Source organism: Pelodiscus sinensis, chromosome 7, assembly GCF_052426305.1.
Source record: "Pelodiscus sinensis isolate ZL-2025 chromosome 7, ASM5242630v1, whole genome shotgun sequence".
Taxonomy (NCBI): domain Eukaryota; kingdom Metazoa; phylum Chordata; order Testudines; family Trionychidae; genus Pelodiscus; species Pelodiscus sinensis.
The window spans coordinates 32,809,011-32,829,139 of NC_143058.1; the positions used below are offsets into that span (position 1 = coordinate 32,809,011).

General features: G+C 38.8%; 1 protein-coding gene across 4 annotated transcripts in view; it reads left to right on the top strand.

Annotated features, from left to right (window-relative positions):
- The window catches only part of GPD2 (glycerol-3-phosphate dehydrogenase 2), a 135,398-nt gene that overhangs the window by 36,994 nt on the left and 78,275 nt on the right, over positions 1–20,129 (top strand). For all 4 annotated transcript variants that reach the window (XM_075933429.2, XM_075933427.2, XM_006125658.5 and 1 more), the window contains one exon: positions 8,247–8,418. In XM_075933429.2, the coding sequence (XP_075789544.2) occupies positions 8,247–8,418 (172 nt within the window). The remainder of the gene's footprint in view (positions 1–8,246; positions 8,419–20,129) is intronic.

A 20,129-nucleotide genomic window follows, 5' to 3' on the forward strand; every position in this document is an offset into this window, starting at 1 on the left:
AATAAGTGTATAAGACAGAATTCCAGGTGTGAGACATTAATGACATTACATGTCATTAATATGTATGTATATGTCATCAATATATACAGAGTATGGAGTTAGCATAACCTAACATTTTGTGGGTGAGGAAACTGTTTTGATATAGAAGGAGGGCTCAGGTGCTCTGTCCTCCTTGGCCGCTGGCCCTGCACCTAGGGTGGATAGGAGTAAGGGGGCTGATGTTCAGCACCTTCACTATTAAAATGGTTCCAGCTCCAGTAAATCAGATTAATTGGTGAGTCTAAACCCATACTGTCCAAAATAGCAATCTCCTAAAATCAGTCATTTGGGGGAAGAATAGACAACTGGAGCTGAGGCAGTGAAAGAGCTCCCTTTCTTCTATCAGGAGCTGAGAGAAGTTTTTGAATAGGGGAGGGAGTGGCCAATGTTATTTACAAGAGGGGAGAAGGAAGCAGAAAGAGTCCAGGATCTGCACCTTCATCCCTTCTTGGTTAAAAAATTTTCAGCTCCTCTGCTTTGTTCTTTCTGCTTTCCCTCCAGTCTTGAAAGACTGGACTTGAAAGGCATAAGAGCACTCTTATTGGAACTTCCCCCACTGCCTGGGACAGGGTGAAGAATTTTCACAGCTATGGGAATTTTTTGGGAAAAGGGGACGGCAGCAGGTGGGGGATATGCATTATTGACTTTTTTTTTTCCTCTGAGTGACAAGGTCACCAACTTGACTTAGAGGTTGAGAGTGCATAGGTAATTCAAGTTTGGGATCCAGAATTGTAACTCTTGCTATGCATTAGTGAGAATTGTCACATATATATATATATATATATATATATATATATATGAGGGTGGGAGAGGGAGTTAAAAAATCAAAGCGAGGCCCAGTGCCTATGTTTGTTTACTTTAAAAACCCTTATGGTTCTTGAACTTTTGCGATTGGCAATACGACAACTGTCTGATTACATAGTAGCTATGCATGGTACTCCAGTGGACTAGCTGTGAGGTCCAGTAGGTCTTGAACCCAGGGCTGCAGATTCAGGGATTGCTTGTACTTCATTTCCCTGACCTACTGCGCACACAGACCATGGAAAGCCCTTCCTCAAGGGGTCTGACACACAACATTTTCATGGCTTCTGATTGGTTCCTTGCCGTATAAATCCAAGAGAGGTTCCAGAAACTTCTAATGAAAGCATCTTTCACTATTGATGAAAAACTATGGCCCCATTTCGGCATATCACTTATATGCTTACCTTTAAGTATGTGAGCAGTCTCATCTAAAGCTAAGCATGTGCTTAAGTGCATTGCTGAACTAGGGCCTCAAGTCAGAAATATAGATAAGATACATTTTTGTCTTTGGTGGGGACTGCTACAGAACTAGACCTTAACTACAAAAAAAAACCCAGTAGTTAGTAGACCTTAGCTAGAGCATAGTAAAGATTGCTGCTGGAATTTTGATGTGACACATCTAAATGAGATATACGTCAGTCCTAGCTCTACTTTGTGTCAAAAATGGAAAACTTCAGTGAATCCTACTGACTTATTAAAGGTACCGTGGGATAGGATTGTATCAGAAATGGAGCCAAAGGTCAGGAATTTGTTCTCCTCGTCCCCCTGGATAGATTTGGTTTTAAAGAAAATGTCATATTCAAAAAATCAGATTGGTGAATTTTTTTTTGTTCAGTTACAGTTCACATTGCTTTTATTTAAAACACATTCCTGTGATTTGTATAGCAACTGGCTAGCTAAAATCAGTATGCAATGTAAAAGCATGGAAATACTTTAAGTTGAGTGGGCCATTATAATTTCTCAAAATTAGGTTGTGAAAAAAGGCTTATTAATTTTTACTTGACTTGGAGGAGGTATACAAATATGGTTAGTACCTCCTTAATTATAATAAATAGAACATGAAGCAATTTTACTTTAATCTAACTACTCCATTGATTGACTCGCATAATACAGCAGCAGCCTCTTTCATTCTCTTATGTATTAAGTAATTTGCATGAAACCCTACACACTATGCTCAAATTAATACTGTACATGATTACAGGACAACCTGATTGTTAATTGCCTGTGGTCTTTAAATACACACTTCTTTCCGCGGTAGACACTAATTATTAGATCTTGTTTTCTGTTGCACCAGTAGTGACAACTGTATAGAACATTTAAAAAAATTTGCAAGTCTAATAAGGGCTTAAACACAGGGAGAAAGTGATCTAATCATTTTGAGTGGAAGCTATCCAAGGTTCATAAACCATGGAAGGTTGTAGATTGGGTTTCTGTCTAGTCAAGTAATTCACCTTAGGGATATAGTGTAAACCATTATTGTTTAGTCTTACACCTACCTACATAGATATGTTGCAAAGGACTATAAGGCAAACAGTAAATTACTTGTTAAAGGGACATTGAAGGTTAACATGCCTAAAGCTTAGCATATTTAAAATATCAATGTATTTTTACTGTCCTTCAGATCATGGAAATATCTGTAATATGCCTTTTTTCTTTCTTTCTTTCTTTAAAAGTTTTATCTGGAGGCCTTGCTCTGAGTCACTTCTGCTACCACAAAGCTGATTGGCCACTTCAGAAAATCATACCATTTGGTTGGTTCTCTCAGGGAACCCCGATCATGAGGATTAGAGATAAAAGATGTCTCAAACAGCTATAATTCACAGGCAATAGAGCGGGAAACAGTGAAGCTATTTTCTAAAATTGAGCAATTTGTGTAATTCAGTACATTCAGAAAAGATATGCCCTCATGTTTGGAGGTCATAGGTGTGGTCCACATGGTGAAATTATCATGCCATTGTCACTTATAACTATATAGATTACAAAGCATCTCCACAAATAGGAAGAGGTGGAGAAACAGCATAATAGACAAGAGCAGCTGCTCTGCAATGGTGGTAAGAAGGTAGTATTTTGTTGTTCAAGTTTAGATTAAGTTACATGTGTGTCAAGCTGTTGGAGGGTGTACTAGACTGCACTCCATTACTGTCCTGTTCCCCACTAAAAGCATACACTTGAGTGCATTGTCCAATCTAATTCTGAATAGCTATAAAGCTTCAACCATTTCTATTGGAAGAATATTCCATAATCTGTTAAGAAACTTCTATGATGATCAGACTAAATTTTCCCCTTGCTCATTGTTTTTAGTAATTTAAGTGCTAACTGCACCCACTTTGATTAACTAATCCGTTTTTTGTCATTGCCTTTTACATCCTGCACAAATGTACAGGGTTTGCCTATGCTGCTGTCAGAGGTGGAGTGGCTGTCAGAGGAGTGGCTGACTTTGGATCTAGCTAGTTCAGTGTTTCTTAAACTCTTTAAGACTGAGGAACACCAAAAAATAACTTTTTTTTTTTATGAGGAACACCAAGAATTTTTTGTTGGGGGAGGGAGGGAAAGTTCGAGGCGGGGGAGGGGGGAAGTTATTGTGGAGGGGAAGAAAGGGTTGGGGGAAAGTTATTGAGCCAAAACAAAACAAAAAAGTCGCCTGCCTATTTAAGGGCCGCCATTTTGAACTCTGTTCTCCATGGCACACCTCTGACTGCCTTGCAGCACACAGTTTAAGAAACACCGATCTAGCTCAAGTTATAATTGCAGTGAAGCTGTGGCAGCATGGGCAACTACTTGAGGACACACTTAAAATATGCAGCGGGCTTGTACAGCCCATGCTTCCTCAGCTTTGAGGTTTGCTATCACCCAGGCTAGATTTTGCTAGCTTGAATATGTCTGGTGGGGGACATAGAATTAGTAGGGTCTTGTGCTCAGCTTCATTTTTGCCTCCCCCTTTGAGACTTACCTAAGAAAAAGAACATTGTCTTATCTGCACTCCCCCCCTCATTTTTTCATTTGTTGTTTTTCTTCTCCCTCCTTTTCTGTTGTAAGTAATAGGAAGTAAACAAGAATAAAGTGAGGTACCTTGACTGGTTTTTGTAGTTAAACTTTTCGCCCCACACATCACTTGAAAATTGCTGAGGGTGTTTGGTGGACCACTTCCTGATCTTTTCAAATGTGGTTTATACCATTTGCTAACTATTGTAAAGTTCTTTGGTTAAGAGTGACTTATATAAAAAAACCTTAATTCTTCCTCCGTCCATCTGTGTGGAGTTCTCGGACCACAGTTTGAGAACTTCTGGTCTAGATGAAAGCTTGTGTTTTTCATTATGCTCACATGAAAAAGTGTAAAAATAAAACACAGATGATCATAATTTTTTTATTATTTTCCTCAGCATGACCTGTAGGAGGAGCAAAATCAGCTTGACAGAACAGCATGCATGAGGATTGTCTCTGGACAGACAAGGAATTGATCAAAATAACGTCCTCTAATCTGTTGTTGGGGCCAAATCATGTTACTATTGAAATCAAAAGGGTTTGCTATTGAATTGAATGTGAAGAGGCTGTGTTGTTTATAATCACAGGTATCAAATCATGTGAAAGAGTCAGCAGACATCTGATCTTTGCCCTTTGCAAGGGAGAAACCAGCAGTCAATGAGGCTAGAAGAGTCTCTGTACAGTACCCAACTAATTTCTCTCTCTTTCCCCCTCCCCCCCAGCAGCTCACTACCCACCCCACCCATGCCCCCTCTGCTCTTTGGGGCTCATACCTCCCCATCACCCACACTGCCCCTCCTCTCTGTGAGCCCAGTGAAAACCAATCTTACCCTGATCCAGGACTGTGTGGTATAATGAAGCTTGAAGGTAAGTCCTTGGACATCTATGCTCCTTGGTGCAGCAGAAGTGAAATTTCCATTGCTGTCACCCTTGAAGTGCCAGAAGGAAGCAGAAGGTGAGAGAGGACTCCCCTGGGCAGGTAGTGAGCCACTGACCAGAAGGAACCAGGAATCTAGCACCACCTGGGCTGGAAAAGATCAGAGGTGAGCCCTAGAAAGGGGTAGTCCCTGCCCAGGCTGAACTGCCCCAGCCCTCCCCCTGCAATCCCCACTGGCCCCTGATGGGTGGCTTATCTTTCTGGGTCCTCAAACATATATGTCCCACCTCTTCCCTTTCTGTGTGGGGAAAAGTCCATTAAGTCAAGTGTAGACAGTGCTGGTATATTCCAGGATCTGTTGTGAGTTAATTGTTTTTTAACGTGCCACTCAGTTTCACTATTGACTTGTCCCTTGTCTTCAAGTGCTGGCTAAATACCTTGCAGGCATTGCCATAAGAGCAAACATAAACCTACTGCACAAAAATGGAAAATGTTCTTTGCTTTGTGGCTCCAGTGTGGAGGCCTCCATGTCTGAAAATGTGTGTGTGTGTTAGCACACTATTACTGCAAAATGGCTTACTTTCTCATTCTTACCATATACAGGTTGAACCTTTCTAGTCTAGCGATCTCTGGTCTGGCAACGTCCATGGTCCAGCATGATTGTGGTTAGCTGGGTGTGGCCAAGTTTCCTTCAGTGTTAAATTGGAAAAAGAATCACAATTTGCGGTACGCGAATTGCGTGGGTTTCTTTTTTTCCTATTTACTTTGAAAGAGGCTTTTTCAAAATTTGGTGCTGTGTAGATGTCATCAAATCATGGAAAAAAGTGCTCTTTTGACATATTCCTTATGTTTATGGTGATGGTGAAAGAGCATGTCCGAAAATTTTCGAAAAAGCAGACTTGTTCCGGAAAAGCAATGCCGAATCCAAGGGATACTGAGGTATCCTGGAAAAGCAATGCAGTCTAGACGTAGCCTTCTAAAGTTTGTTTACAGGCCAGTCCTGACTCTCTGTGTTATGTGCTGTTACCTAGCTCTACTTTACCCCTAATTTCTTCTAAGAGCCCTGTAAGCAGTGGAAGAGTTGGTAATGCTGCTAGACAATATTGACCTCCCATGATTCAGCCAATTCTGTGGTTCGGCATTGGTCAGGTCCTGAAGGTGCCAGGTGTAAGAGGTTCAACTTGTAATTATAAAATATATAAATTGAAAAGTAAATATTGTACTCACATTTTAGTGTATGGTATATAAACCAATATACACAAACCATTGTCTGTATGAAATTTTAGTTTTTACCCACTCTGCTAGTGTTTTGTATTCAGCCTTTTGTAAAACTAGGCAAATATCTAGATGAGTTGATACGCCCTGTGGAAGCTGTGTGTGACCCGAAGGATACGTATATTCCCGGTTGAGAATCAATGGTTTGAAGATATTGCACAGAATCTCACTCTTAAACTAAAAGTGCTTTGCAACTGTGTATCAATTGAGCATTGCAATGTCTGTGTGAGGTAAGGAAATATTACCTCATTTTATAGGTGAAAGGATAGAGATGCTCCAGATACCGAAATTTCTGAAGTGACCACTAATGTTAGGTACACGGCTTGCAATAGTTCTGATTGCCTGGGGTGCTAGGCTTGCACAGTTGTACTTCAGATCCATGAGAGTTGCAGATATCTTCACCTCAAAAGTCAGCTTTCAGTTTGGCCACCCAAAAATTGACACACCAGAAATAAATCAGTACTTCTGAGTGTTCACTTAAATGAATTGCCCTAGACCATATGAGGTCTGTGCCACAGCTGAGAATAGAAAACAGGAGTTCTAACTCATCCTCAAAATGTCCTCATCTTCCAGCACCCAGACAGATTAATTACTTGCACATGCTTTGATTAGGTGTTTTGTCCTCAAACCCATTTTCCTGCACCACAAATGATTATTTTATTACAAAAAGATTGTCAGCCCCCTCGGACCTTGAAAATAATAGTTTGGAGAGTGACCCACTACCCAATTGAAGATTTATGGTGAATAAGAATGTGAGAGGGAAGAGAGACAGGGCTGAAGCAGATGGCAGTACGAGAGAGCAAGTACGATTTTTTTTTTGTGGCGTTGCATATTAATTAACTTTTGGATAATTATAATACCTGGCTACAGCCATTGTATGTAAAGTAATTAATACATTACATATCAGAGGTGGATTATAACACATAATGAAATGATATTGAAACCTATATTATGAAATGTACAACCATTACTAGGATTTTAGGATATCAATTTTTACATGACCTTTCAGACATCTATTTAAACTTTTTATATTAACCAAACCTCTCACTTCCTAGTAAAATCTTTAGGAAGTGGTCATTTTTTAAACTTAAAAACCAAACCAATATGCTACATAAACCAAAGCCTCATGCCCATTTTGGTTTATTGACTTAGAAAGTATTTAATTTTATTTCACTAGGATCATCAAACTGAGAGAAAAGATGGGTCAAAAAAGAGTATCAGGAAATGATTGTTGTAAATAAAGTTATATTATTTTGAAATCCATTAAAAAAACAGATATGGTCTCTGTCTATTGCCTTATTGTTATGCTATATGACTAAAATGAAACCTTACATAATGTTAGCACACTGTGTGGTTTGAGAAATAAAAGCAAAGTAGTTCAAAGTTTAAAAAAGGGGCGGTACATAGCTGATTTTCAATACTAAAAATGAGAAAATATGAGCTTTTATAACTTTTTACAGTCAGTTTTTTAAATTAAACTTTTTTTCTTGGGGACGTAGCTGAACCATTTTCCTATTTGTTTGTACATCACCAGGCATGCTGGGGCCATTGATCAATACCACAATACAAAGAATACATTATTATTTTAATGTTTCATGAAAGCAACAAAAGCAATATGGCGAGCCTCTGGTGCAAAATAATCTCTTGGATGTCCATTGCATGTGCTGCAACGATTATAGTCTGGTGGAATAAGTGTATTTTATGTGTTAAAGCTACAGAGTTCTAATCCCATTCAGGATATATATTTATTACAAAATCTTCATTACATTCTCCTGGTATTTGATACTGTGCCTAGTTTTATTAATTCCTTATTACCTATACAAGAGTAGCAAGGTGAGTTTTAAGGTAAACTAACCCTTGGGGTTTTTTAATGCTTTTTATTATCTTTTGCATTTGCTTAAATATTAAATGTAAAAGTGACTTTGAATAAAGACATCTTCTTCTGATTATTTTCCACTAACCTATATATATTTTATAAGGAGTATCAGTGGCATACCATCAATGTATACAAAGAATGCCTTATGTTTCGTAGGATGGCTTTACCTGTAGCTGATTCTGTGTTACCCTCAAATGGGCAAGAAGGTGCTATCATGCAGAACAAAATAGCATCTTCTGTACAGCCTAATCTCATACGCTCAGTATGTACAAGGTTTGGCTTGTGAAGGATACCATTTTTCATACAAGTGTACGATTTAAAAATGTCATGGCATGCCATTAAGAATAAGGCACAAATACTGTCTTGATTTTTTTTTTGTCTTTTTTGTCCTCGTAGGGTAACTCTATGTATGTTCAGGCAGCAGAACCAGTGAACATACCAATGAAAAATTCTTTTCCGTCAAGAGATGATCAGCTTCTGGCTCTACAAAACACAAGTGAATTTGATGTGCTTGTTATAGGAGGAGGAGCAACAGGCTGTGGCTGTGCATTAGATGCTGTTACAAGAGGTGAGGTGTGAAAGTATAAGTTTATTATACTGGTACACGTACAATGAAAGTGTATGCATGAAATTTCATATAAACTAATGAAACTGGATTTTTTTCAAACACATAGTTGGTTTAAAATGGGGAACCTGTTCTCTTCCCCGCCATCACCTGAAGACAACATAATGTAACTGTTGTCTTTGAATCTCAATGGCTATCAGGCACTCAAAGGAAGCTGAGAGTCATATTTTGCTGGAACAGCTGAAGCTATATAGAAGCACATTCTTCCACACCATATCAGGAGTTCATTATGATGGGCTTACCCACTTCCACCCTCTGTTAGTTGTGTATATCTTTAATTTAAAATGTCCTCTTGCACAAATCTTGATGACAATTACAGTAAAGAAAGAAGGAAAAGCTATATGATAGTCAGCAGCCAACTTTATTCGTAGCAGGAAGGGCTGGGCATGAATTCTATGTGAGCAAACAAATATGGTGCCAGGAAGTCCCCTGTTTTTTTTGTGGGGGGGGTTGTAAAATGTTTTCACATTTCATAGTGACTGATTTGATCACAGAGGTAGCCTTGTGACTTTCACCTGATATACTGATCATACCACTGAGCACTGCCCACCTGCCCTCTGAGGTGTTCCACACCCCCTCCCATTCTACTGGGACAGAAGTTCTGGTTGCCCCTAACCAAGACACAGTGTTGTGGTAACAGCCACCCAGCAGAGTAACACACATGCTGAACCAGCTCAGCTCTTGGAGCCCTCATCAAAATCGCAAATCCATCTTACCTTGCCTAAAAGTTTTACACAGAGAAAGCTCATAAGTTTGCCCACTTCATCAATGAAAGAGTGATGCACAGTGGCTGCTCCCTTCTTCTCCCACTTGGTAACAATTATTTATGTTGGGTTTGATAATAAAAGAGAAGTAGGATTTGAGTGATTGAAAAGTAAAAACAGACATATCAAATGAGTTACTAAGCCAAAATAAATAAAACACACCAATTAAATCTAATACACCAAAAGAAATTGTTTCAAAGTATATTCCTCACCTTTGTCCTTATTTCAGGTAAAATGTTTCAAGACAGAGTTGATTTTTTTTTCTCTCTGACCTGGGTCTATAGCTTTGTGTCCTTAGAGGTTTTTGTTTTCTGGCTTCTTCATAGAATAATAGAACACTAGAATTGGACAGGATCCCAAGAGATCATCAAGTCCAGTCCCCTGTCCTCATTGCAGGACCAAGCACAGTGTATGTCATTCCTGATAGATGTCTGACTAATCTGCTTTTAAATATCTCCATTGATGGAGATTCCACAACCTCCCTAAGACAATTTATTCCAGTGTCCAACCTAAACCTTCCTTGCTGCAGTTTAAGCCCATTGCTTTTTGTCCTATCATCAGAGGCCAAGGAGAAGAATTTTCCTCTCTGCTCCCTGTGATATTCTTTTAGATACCTGAAAACCACTATCATGTGCCCTCTGTCTTCTCTTTTCCAAACTAAACAAGCTCAATTCCTTCAGCCTTGCCTCATAACTCATGTTTTCTAGACCTTCAATCATTTTTGTTGCTCTTCTCTGGACCTTTTCCAATTTCTCCATCTTTCTTGAAATGTGGTACCCAGAACTGGACACAATACTCCAAATGAGGCCTAATCAGTGCAGAGTAGAATGGAAGAATGACTTCTTATGTCTTGCTCACAACACTCCTGTTAGTGCATCCCAGAATCACGTTTGCTTTTTTTGCAACAGTCTCACACAATCGACCCATATTTAGCTTGTGGTCCACTATGACCCTAGATACCTTTCTGCAGTATTCCCTCCTAGACAGTCACTTCCCATTCTGTATGTGTGAAATGGATTGTTCCTTCCTAAGTGGAGTACTTGGCATGTAGTATTATTAAATACTTATTTAATTATTTAATTTCATCTTATTTACCTCAGACCATTTCTCCAGTTCATCCAGATCATTTTGAATTATGATCCTATCCTCCAAAGCAGTTGCAGCCTCTCTCAGCTTGGTATCATTTGCAAACTTAATAAGCATACTCTCTGTGCCATCATTTAAATTGTTGATGAAGACATTGAACTGAACTGGTCCCAAAACAGACCTCTGAGGAACCCTACTTGTTATACCCCTTCCAGCATGACTGTGAACCATTAATAACTACTCTTTGAGAATGGTTATCCGGCCAGTTGTGTACACACCTTACAGAAGCCCCTTCCAAGTTGTATTTGACTTGTTTATTGATAAGGAGGTCATGTGAGACCGTATCAAATGCTTTACTAAAGTCTAGTTATACCACGTCCACTGCTTCTCCCTTATATACAAAACTTTAATCCTATAAAAGAAAGTTCTCAGACTGGTTTGACACCACTTATTCTTTAAAAATCCCTGCTGGCTGTTACCTATCACCTTGTGTGTATCCTCTTTGGGTAAAGAGGCATTTTTTAAAAAGTCAGCTGAAGACTAAAGGCTGATAGCTTTCTATTCCTTAAATAGACTTTTCCCAGGGTGGGAATCCTTTGTTTTATCTCCCCATCCTGATGGAAAAATACAAGATTTAAGATGGAATCCAGCACCAGGTGTCATGGTCACATGTCTTTCTAGGACCAGCCACAGTTTGGGCTTATAGGGGAAACAAACCCATTTACAGATCATTGTCTTTGCCACCATGCCATTAAGTTTCCTTAAATACAAGTAATGGCTTTCATTAGAAGACTGATTAATAAAACATGTTTACACTTCATATTTCTAACTGCATGTAAAAAAATGATCTATGCACAGAAATACAATGTACACATTCAGCAGATTGTAATTTTAAAATGTCACATGATGCATTTTGCATAAAGCATCTTTGAGTTATGAATATTCATAAGCCAGTTTTCATAATGCATGGGGAGCCTGTGTCCAGTGTTCCCTCTAAGCTGCATGGCAGCACTGCTTTACAGGTGATTAATCAGCCTTGCCCAGTCAGAGGCTCAGGACTACCTGCACAGAGCTGACTGATTGGGTAGGGCTGATTAATCACCTGTGAAGCTGTGCTCCCATGCAGCTTAGAGGGGACACTACCTGCTTTAATACAGGCTTAGTGTTCCTGGAATATCCTATTTTGAGGACTTTGCTTGTTACTTATTGGTTAAACAGATGGCCTAATTGGTTAAACAGATGGCCTAAGAGGTAACTTACAATGCTCAACTCTACCTGAGTTTGGCCACAGCATGCTTCCTGTCATTCATACGGAGTTAACCTGTGGAACTCCTTGTCAGAGGATGTTGTGAAGACCAGGACTTTAAAAGGGTCCAAAAAGAACTAGATAAATTCATGGAGGTTAGGTCCATCAGTACTTATTAGCCAGGATGGATAGGAATTGTGTCCCTAACCTTTGTTTGTCAGAGGCTGGAAATGAGTGATAGGAAGGATCACTTGATGATTCCCTGTTCTGTTCACTCTCTTTGGGGCATCTGACATTGACAACTGTCGGAAGGCAGGATACTGGGCTACACGGACCTATGGCCGTTCTTATGAGTCTTTGGTGTTTCTTTCTCCTGTGACTTCCAGGCCTTCATTAGATCCTGTTGCTTTTTTTTTTATTTCCAAAATGTATTCCTTGCTTTCCATTGTGTCCTGATACCTTACAAGAATGAAAAATAACTTTATGCATGTTCATTCAACAGAATCTGTGAACATACCAATGGTAAGACCTATTTTTCGTTTGTTTGCTGCTCTCTAGCAATTTGCTGCTCTCTCTCCCTTTGTTTCTCTTGACTGTGTTCGACATCTTTCTCATGAAGTTTAGAATTAGTGCTGCTTTTCATGCTGCTTCTATGAACTTTAATCAGTTGCCTAAGAATATTAACAAAGCCCCGCTCCCATTAATTATATGGGGATATGGTATGGATTTCTTTATTAAAATGGCTTAACATGTTCTGTAATTGTTATTGTGACCATTTTTAAGATGCTCCAGCTTATTCTTTGTTTGGCTTTGATAGTTGGCAGAGAGAGAGAGCCCTCAGGCCACAGAAGTAACTTTTTTTTTTTTTTTTTTTTTGGTCCCATGAAACTCCATGTAAGCTTAGCTGAGAGATACTTTGCGTTTCTTCCTTCATTGTATTTCTCAGAAAAAACTGGACACCGAGTTGTTTTTGTGGATCTTATGCTTACATTGTAAACTCGTAGGGATGCAAACCATTGGCTTTTTCAGCTTAGTTCTTCTTTGAGGGTGTGTCTAGACTACATCCCTTTTCTTGAAAAAGGGATGTAAATTAGACACTTTGAAATTGCAAATGAAGCCGGGATTTAAATTTCTCAATTTTTGAGGAGTACAGAATCTTTCGAAAAAGGGTTTTATTTTCGAAAGATCCCCGTCTAAACTGCCGTTTTTTAAAATCAAAAAGCCCCGTTTAGAAAAAAACGCAGCCACCATTATGCAAATGAAGCACGGGAAATTTAAATCCTGGCTTCATTTGCAATTTCAAAGTGTCTAATTTACATCCTTTTTTTGAGAAAGAGATGTGTCTAGACACAGCTTGAGGGCTGGTACTTATGTGTATTCTATACACGGGCATGTATGGGCACCATATATCTGAGTTTGGAGGTTTCTAGCAATTAGTACCTGTTAGTCCACACTTATACAGTTACTTTCCTTGAGTACCAAACTGAGGTTAAAAGGGGTGATATGGACCAAGTCTTTTCTAGTTCTTTCTTACTGCTGCACAGCATGAGTTGGAATCTTCTTGTGTCCACGGATTTCATCTGTACTACTTAACATACCTGTAAATACATTGTAATTTGTTATTAGCATTTTTGTATAGTTAGTCTTAGTAGAATTTGTGTAATTTAATTTTCTCTTGTCTTGAGGAGTTTCTTCCTGTGAATAAAAACTGTGTCCAGAATCCTAGCATTTAATAACTGCATCTCTTACCTGTGCTGCTTCTCCATGAGTGATGAGCACCAACATTGCTTCTATTGTCTGGGAGAAGTGCATCTTTCTACTAAGTGTGCAACATTTGCTGCCTGTTACCCCTCTTCAAAACACTGACAGAAAACATGGTATAGAGAAGGCCGAGACTTCAGTCTGATCCAGGTCAGGAGATCCCTCTTGTAGATTGGCCTTTACTGAGGTACAGCACTTCTCTCAGAATGTGCTTAGTAGTGGAAACCAGAGCTAAGCACCAGGTGAGATCATCCAGGACTTCTCAAGAAAATGAGGCACTGTCATAGATATAAGGACAGTGATCCTCCTTCCAAGTCTGCTGGAAGAGAAGAGCCCCCTTCTTGACTTTGTCCAAGTTGAGTGAGTCCTTGTGCACAGGTCCTAAAGACTTAGACTTGCTTAGATCTTCTGATTGAGTGTAAGATGTGAAGGAAGAAGATTCTGCCTGTACTAATTAAGCCAAAGGTTTGACACCTTTCAACATCCAAGAGCTTCTGAGTAGACTCTGATTGTTCTGACCCATCTCCATAAAGATCTGTTATCCATGATGAGTGTGGATATAGCAGATTCTTCAGTTCTGACTAGTGGAACACTCTATACTACGGGGCAACCCAAATCTTACATTTCAACAGAAGATATCTTCACCCTTCCTTATTTTCCTTTTGGGTCCAACCCTCCTGAGAGACACTGATACCAGAGGGGGGAAATAACCGAGAGGAGAAGGAAATGTTCTTGACCTCAGACCTTATGCAGGAGCTTTCACCCATTAGTGCAGATGTATCTGTCAGTTGAACAGGAGCTGGTCTTCTCATCAGAGAAATTGGAGTCTCCAGACAATCATTTGCTTTCATGTAGGAAGGTGAGTTTGGACAGACATGAGAAGATCCAGGGTCCATCCTTCACCCCTTTATGACTATCCAAGGGGCTGACAGTACCTGTGCCATAAGGTCTGCATCAACTGATTCTTTATATTGGCTGTACTGGGGTCCAATGGGATCTTTCAATATATGTGTGGAGGATATTATCAGCCTTCAGCAATTAAATGTCTTTTTATGTAAATGACAATTCCAAATGGCTACGTTTGCACCAATTATCCTATCCCATAATTTGTATCTTTTGTCAAGAAAGTACTTACATTCATGGGAACACTCCTGTAGGTTTCTAGTAGGGAAAGAATACTACCAGTTCAAAGTACCTGCATTCAGATTTATAACAGCACCCAGAATCTACATGACGGTCTTCAGTGGTGACAGCCTAAATGACATGTCACTTCTTCATACTGTCTTTGTCTGCGCGACTGTCTCCTAATGAGTGTCTTGAGTCGATAGGTCTAGTTTTTGCTCCAATGTCTTGCAAACTTAGGAATATGAGTCAAAGGAAAGTACAGTTTGACTCCCACAAGAATTATTAGACATTATAAGAGTTACCTTAGATTCAGCCTCAACAAGGTCTTATTTTCCTATGGAGAAATTCTGGACCATTAACAAATTTGATAAGACAAGTCGCTTTCAGACTAGGAAAACAATGAATATTTCTGTGGCACCATAGAGACTAAGCAATATATAGGACCATGAGCTTTTGTGGCTAAAACCCACTTCATCGGATGAGTTGGAGTGGAAATAACAGAATCCAAGGTATTTATAACAGCAAAAGCTGTTACCTGTCAATTGTAGGACCTGTGTTAATTAAGCAGGCCTGGTGTGTCCCATTCATAGCTTTTGATGTGAAAATGCAAGTATCATAGGCTGGGGGAATTAGTTAATATCTTTATTCAAGCCCAGGTTGACAGTGTCAAATTCGTAAATAAATCCAATTCAGCAGTCTCTCTGTAATTGTGCGGTACAATTTCTTTATAGAAGAATGGCTACTGTTAAATCCATGATTGTCTAGGTAGGTTAAAATGTTCCCCTACAGGTTTATGTCTATTATCATTCCTGACGTCTGATTTGTGTCCATTTATCCTTTGTTGCAGAGGCTGTCCGGTTTGGTCAATATACATGGCAGAGGGGCATTGCTGGCACTTGATGACATATATCACATTAGAGGTTGTGCAGTTGTATGAGCCCCTGATGTTGTGGCTTCTGTGGTTAAGTCCTGTGATGGTGTCACTTGAACAGATATGAGGACAGAGTTGGCAATGGGGTTTGTTGCAGCCAGCAGTAGGTTCTTGGGTGAGTGTATCTGAAGTGTGGTATGTGGCCGCTGGTGAGTATTTGCTTCAGGTGAGGGATTGTCTGTTGGAGAGGATTGGCCTGTCTCCCAATGTTTGTAAGAGTGAGGGATTGTTTTCCAGGATAGGTTGTAGAATGTCAATGATGTGCTAGAAAGACTTAAGCTGGGGATTGTAGGTGATGACTAGGAGTGTTCTGTTATTTTCCTTGTTGGTCCTGTCTTGGAGTAGATTTTATCTACTGAGCATAAAGTAACCAGTTATCTCCAGAATTTGCAGATGTATCCTGGTATTTTAGACAACTACTTCCTGTCTCATATACTTCAGAGCTGCCTGTTAGTTCCCCACTGGTCCATCTATCCATAGACAGTGCCTTCCATACTCAGGTACACTCGGTTTTTACTAAACCTGGAACAGCTTATATTCGTGAAGGGTCTTTCCCTCCAGTGATTAAGCCTTGCACTACTGTGATACCTCAGACTCACACTACCAGTACTTTTCAGACTATGTTGATACACTGGCTATGTGGTCTTTGAAAGTCACCTTTTTAATTATTATTATGTTAACTAGAAGAGTGAACACTTATGGCTGATATGCCACATGTTGTTTTTCATACAGAGGTTTGAGTTTCACCTCTATCTGCATACTGATATTCTTCCCAAAAACTTGTGCTTCCAAAGTGGAGAGAAGACTGGGTGTCTTGAGGTGTCAGGTAAATGCTGGCGTTCTATGTGCAACCAGTTAAAAAATCACCAAGACTAGCTTTAGTGGAATAGTTGTGAGGGAAAGTAGTATCTGCTCAGAGACTCTGGCTGCATCATTCTGTTACCAATTGTCTGTCTGTCTGTCTGTCTCTCCCCATCTCTCTCTCCCCCCTCCACCCCGCTCTTGGCCCCCAGCCTAGGGTATGAGAGCCATTCCTGCAGGCACAAATGACCTTTACAGCGCCTCTTGAGGAAGTACCTGTAACAGACATTTATAGGAACGCTACCTGGAGTTCCATCCATTCGTTCATGAAGTATTACACATTATTTCAGGTTCCTCTGCAGGTGCAGCTGAAAGGCCTGCAGTATTAAAAGCATCTATATCAACTGCATTCCAATGCTACCACTCCATTTCAGTACTGTTTTTCCGTCACCCACATCTGGAATACACATAGGGACCAGTACTCAGAAGAAATGGAGGCTACTTATCTATAGCTGTAGATTCTTTGATATATGTCGTCCCTATCTGCATTCTACTATCCACCCTCCTTCCCTTTTGCTTTAGATCTTCTCTGATTCCTGGAAAGAGAAACAGGAGAGGTGTCCTATTGCACTGTCCCTTTTAACCTTCAGCTTGGAAGGCAGCTACAAGGGGTGTAGAGACTATTTGCTACAAAATTTCCCATTTCAGGCTCATAGTGTGCATGTATTGTCATATATAGAATAGAGGTAGGGACCACACACATCTCTGAGGACTTGTACTTACAGGTAAGTAACCTCCATTTCCCATCTGCTACCATGACATGTACTTTGGTAACATTATACAGGGTTTTTAATGTTGAATTCCCTAATATGTGGTTCAAATATCCACCATAATGCTTTACCTAGCTTTGCACGCAATATGGTTGGTAGCTGTAGAATTTTACATGGCATCTAGCACCGATTTTTAGGCTTGTAAAGAATGCCAGATGTTTGAGGGTGCAGTTCCGCTGACATAAGGAATGAAATCCATCAGCCAAGTCTGTGGGAAAACCATTATCACCGGGGCCAGGATTTCAACCCCAAGTCTCAATTTGAAATAATTTAGCTGAAATTTATTCTCATTATATATAAACTTTAAAAAATGTTCTACATAAGGTAAAATGAATTATAAATATATTGATATATTAGGGAATACATTACTATCAGTAGTTCAATTTTTGTTTAGTATATTAGGACTTATATTTCATCATCTATTTAAAAGTTTATTAGCTGTGTGACTTTGATTTTCAGTCCTGCTTTTATGTTGGTGAGGTGCTGGAAAAATTATATTTGTATGAAATTGTACAAAGAATGGTTGAAGTAATCTATATTTATCCTTTTACTACATATTCTGATCATATCAGTAGCTTTCTGAAGTGTGAAATAGTCATAGGCATTTGATTAATGAATTGTATATTGTTGCTGTTCATTCATGGAATTTGCTCTTTTATTATGTTGGATGCTTCACTTAACAACAAATTTTGCTTTCCTTGTATTTGATATGTTTTCACTAAATTATTCCTGATTGTATCCATTAATCTTCAGTCACATTTGACAAAAACAAATTACTCTGATCTTTTAAAGTTACCAGTAATTAAGGACATAAAAGTTTTGGGGTACCCACAGATATTCAAAGGGTTTTACATTGTTCAAGTAATATTATAAAGCACTGCAATACCTTTAAGGTGATACAAGGTGTGAAAATAGAATAATGTTAGTATTTACATTTAGTTATTCCCTCGTGCATTTAGTTATTCCCTTGTGCATGTTGCTGATCACAACTTCAGTAAGAACTTCCTTGTCTTTGCTTCCTTTTCCTTTTTCCCTTGCCCACATACTTTCTAATGAGGAAAAGAATACTAGTATTGGAGGAATCCACTGTTCCACTTGTTGCAACACATTGCATATACCTAGAAAGATTGCTCTTAACTGAAAGATTTTGAGAAAAAGACCACATTCTTGTCTTGTGGTTCTTATCTTAATTGGATTTATTGTGTAAATTTTACACTTTTATGAAACCAAATCATAACGGGTAAAAGCAATATGTGTGGTTGCTGAGCATTTCCAAATAAGTTAATTAGGTGTTTTACACTATAATTATTAATCAAGACCTAGGTTGTCACATTTTGGGAAAACCTCTCTTAAAAGAGAACCTTTATTGGTATGAATTATTAAAGTTGTGTTGTGTGTGCAAAACTTTCTCAGTTAATGTATGTGTTAAAACTATATGGACTAACTTTTATGGTTTACACAATACACAAGTCATGCCCTATTGTGAATGATACAAAGCTGTTCCTGCCATGGATGCATTTTCTCTAGTTCATAAATAGCAGAGTTTTGCCAAATGGCGTATATTATCATAATATTTTCCCATGAGGAATATCCTCATGCTTTATCCTATATCTCAAATAACTTTAAGGATACAGTAATGATTTTAATGTTATTCCTATGCTGTTTCCCTGGCATTCATTTATTTGTCTGAACAATGCAAAGTATATCTCTTGAAGGATCTGATTAAGTGTGGTTTCCTTCCCCTTGGGGGAGAAGGGAGAAAAGGTTCAAGCCTAATTCTAAATTGGCTAATTCCATTCTTCGTATCTAGTTTTAGTTTGATACAATATTCTTCTCTACATCTTGTTCTAAATAAACTTTAGTATTTGAGATTCAATTGCAGAAGTGTCTGTGCTTACTGTGTGTGTGTGTGTGTGTGTGTGTGTGCGCGTGCACGCACAGAGGGCCATGAGGTACACACACACTGAATATTATATTATATACACACTGAATATGTAATAAGCTTGCATACACATAAAAGATGTGCATATAGTTGTGTGTATGTATTCTATAAATGTATGTAATATTTAATAAATCATGAACTTCCTTAATTTAGGGCTAACATGCCTCGTTAAAATGTATCTCTAGTCATCTTTATTTTCTTGTAAGTCTGTCAGGACACAGCTTCACTTATTAGACAGACTTTTGCACGTTAACTTGCCTTTTCTCTTTTGAGGGAATTGTAACTTCAATATCCATGGTAGAGTCAGTGTGGGGAAAAAACAAACCTAATGAAACTGAAGCAATGCACACAGAATATTTTAATTAATAGTGTACAACTAAGAGGCTCTTCTATTTCAGTTCCCATAACTAAGAATAATATTAAATAGAAGAAAATAGATTATGTAACTTATCTTTGTATCGCAATTGTTCTTAATCTGTGTTTCTCTGAATAATTACTGCCTATGACTTTTCATAGCAAGTTTAAACACATAATAGATTGGAAGTGCATTGAGTTAGACAAACTTCATAGGAGCAGATACTGAATCAATCACAAGGTGCTGCATCCCTTGACTCTGATCCAGTAAAAACATTTAAGTATGTGCTGAATTTTATGCTTGTGACCACTCCCACTGAAATAATATGTAAACTGGTGGTTAAATCCTTTCCTGAACTGGAATACACTGCTCCGTACCTGGCAGATTGAGCCCCGAGCTACTTTTTAAATCTTTTTTTTAAAGAAGACCCTTTTTTAAATGCAGGAAATAGCTGATTAGTGGAATTAGTGTATGAAGACTTGCATTTGAGTTCCCTACTTTCCCTTCCTGGCTCTCTATCTGTCCCCCCGCGCCCAGTACTTTCAATGGAAAGGGCCCAAGTCTTCTGATCATATTTTAGAGAACATTTCCATTTAAGGCTGTACCAAGAAGCTTAACACAATCTATCACTATAATCAAAATGTGATCTAAGCTCTAAGAACCAGGAAGTTGTGAGTGCCATATTGGCTGTTACAAATTCATTCTTTGGCTTTGGGCATCTCTCTACCTTAGAGATAAAATGAGTAATAACAATTGTCAACATGATGATATGCAAATTAGTTTGTGAATGTTGCAAAGCTTTTGCAGAGTTTT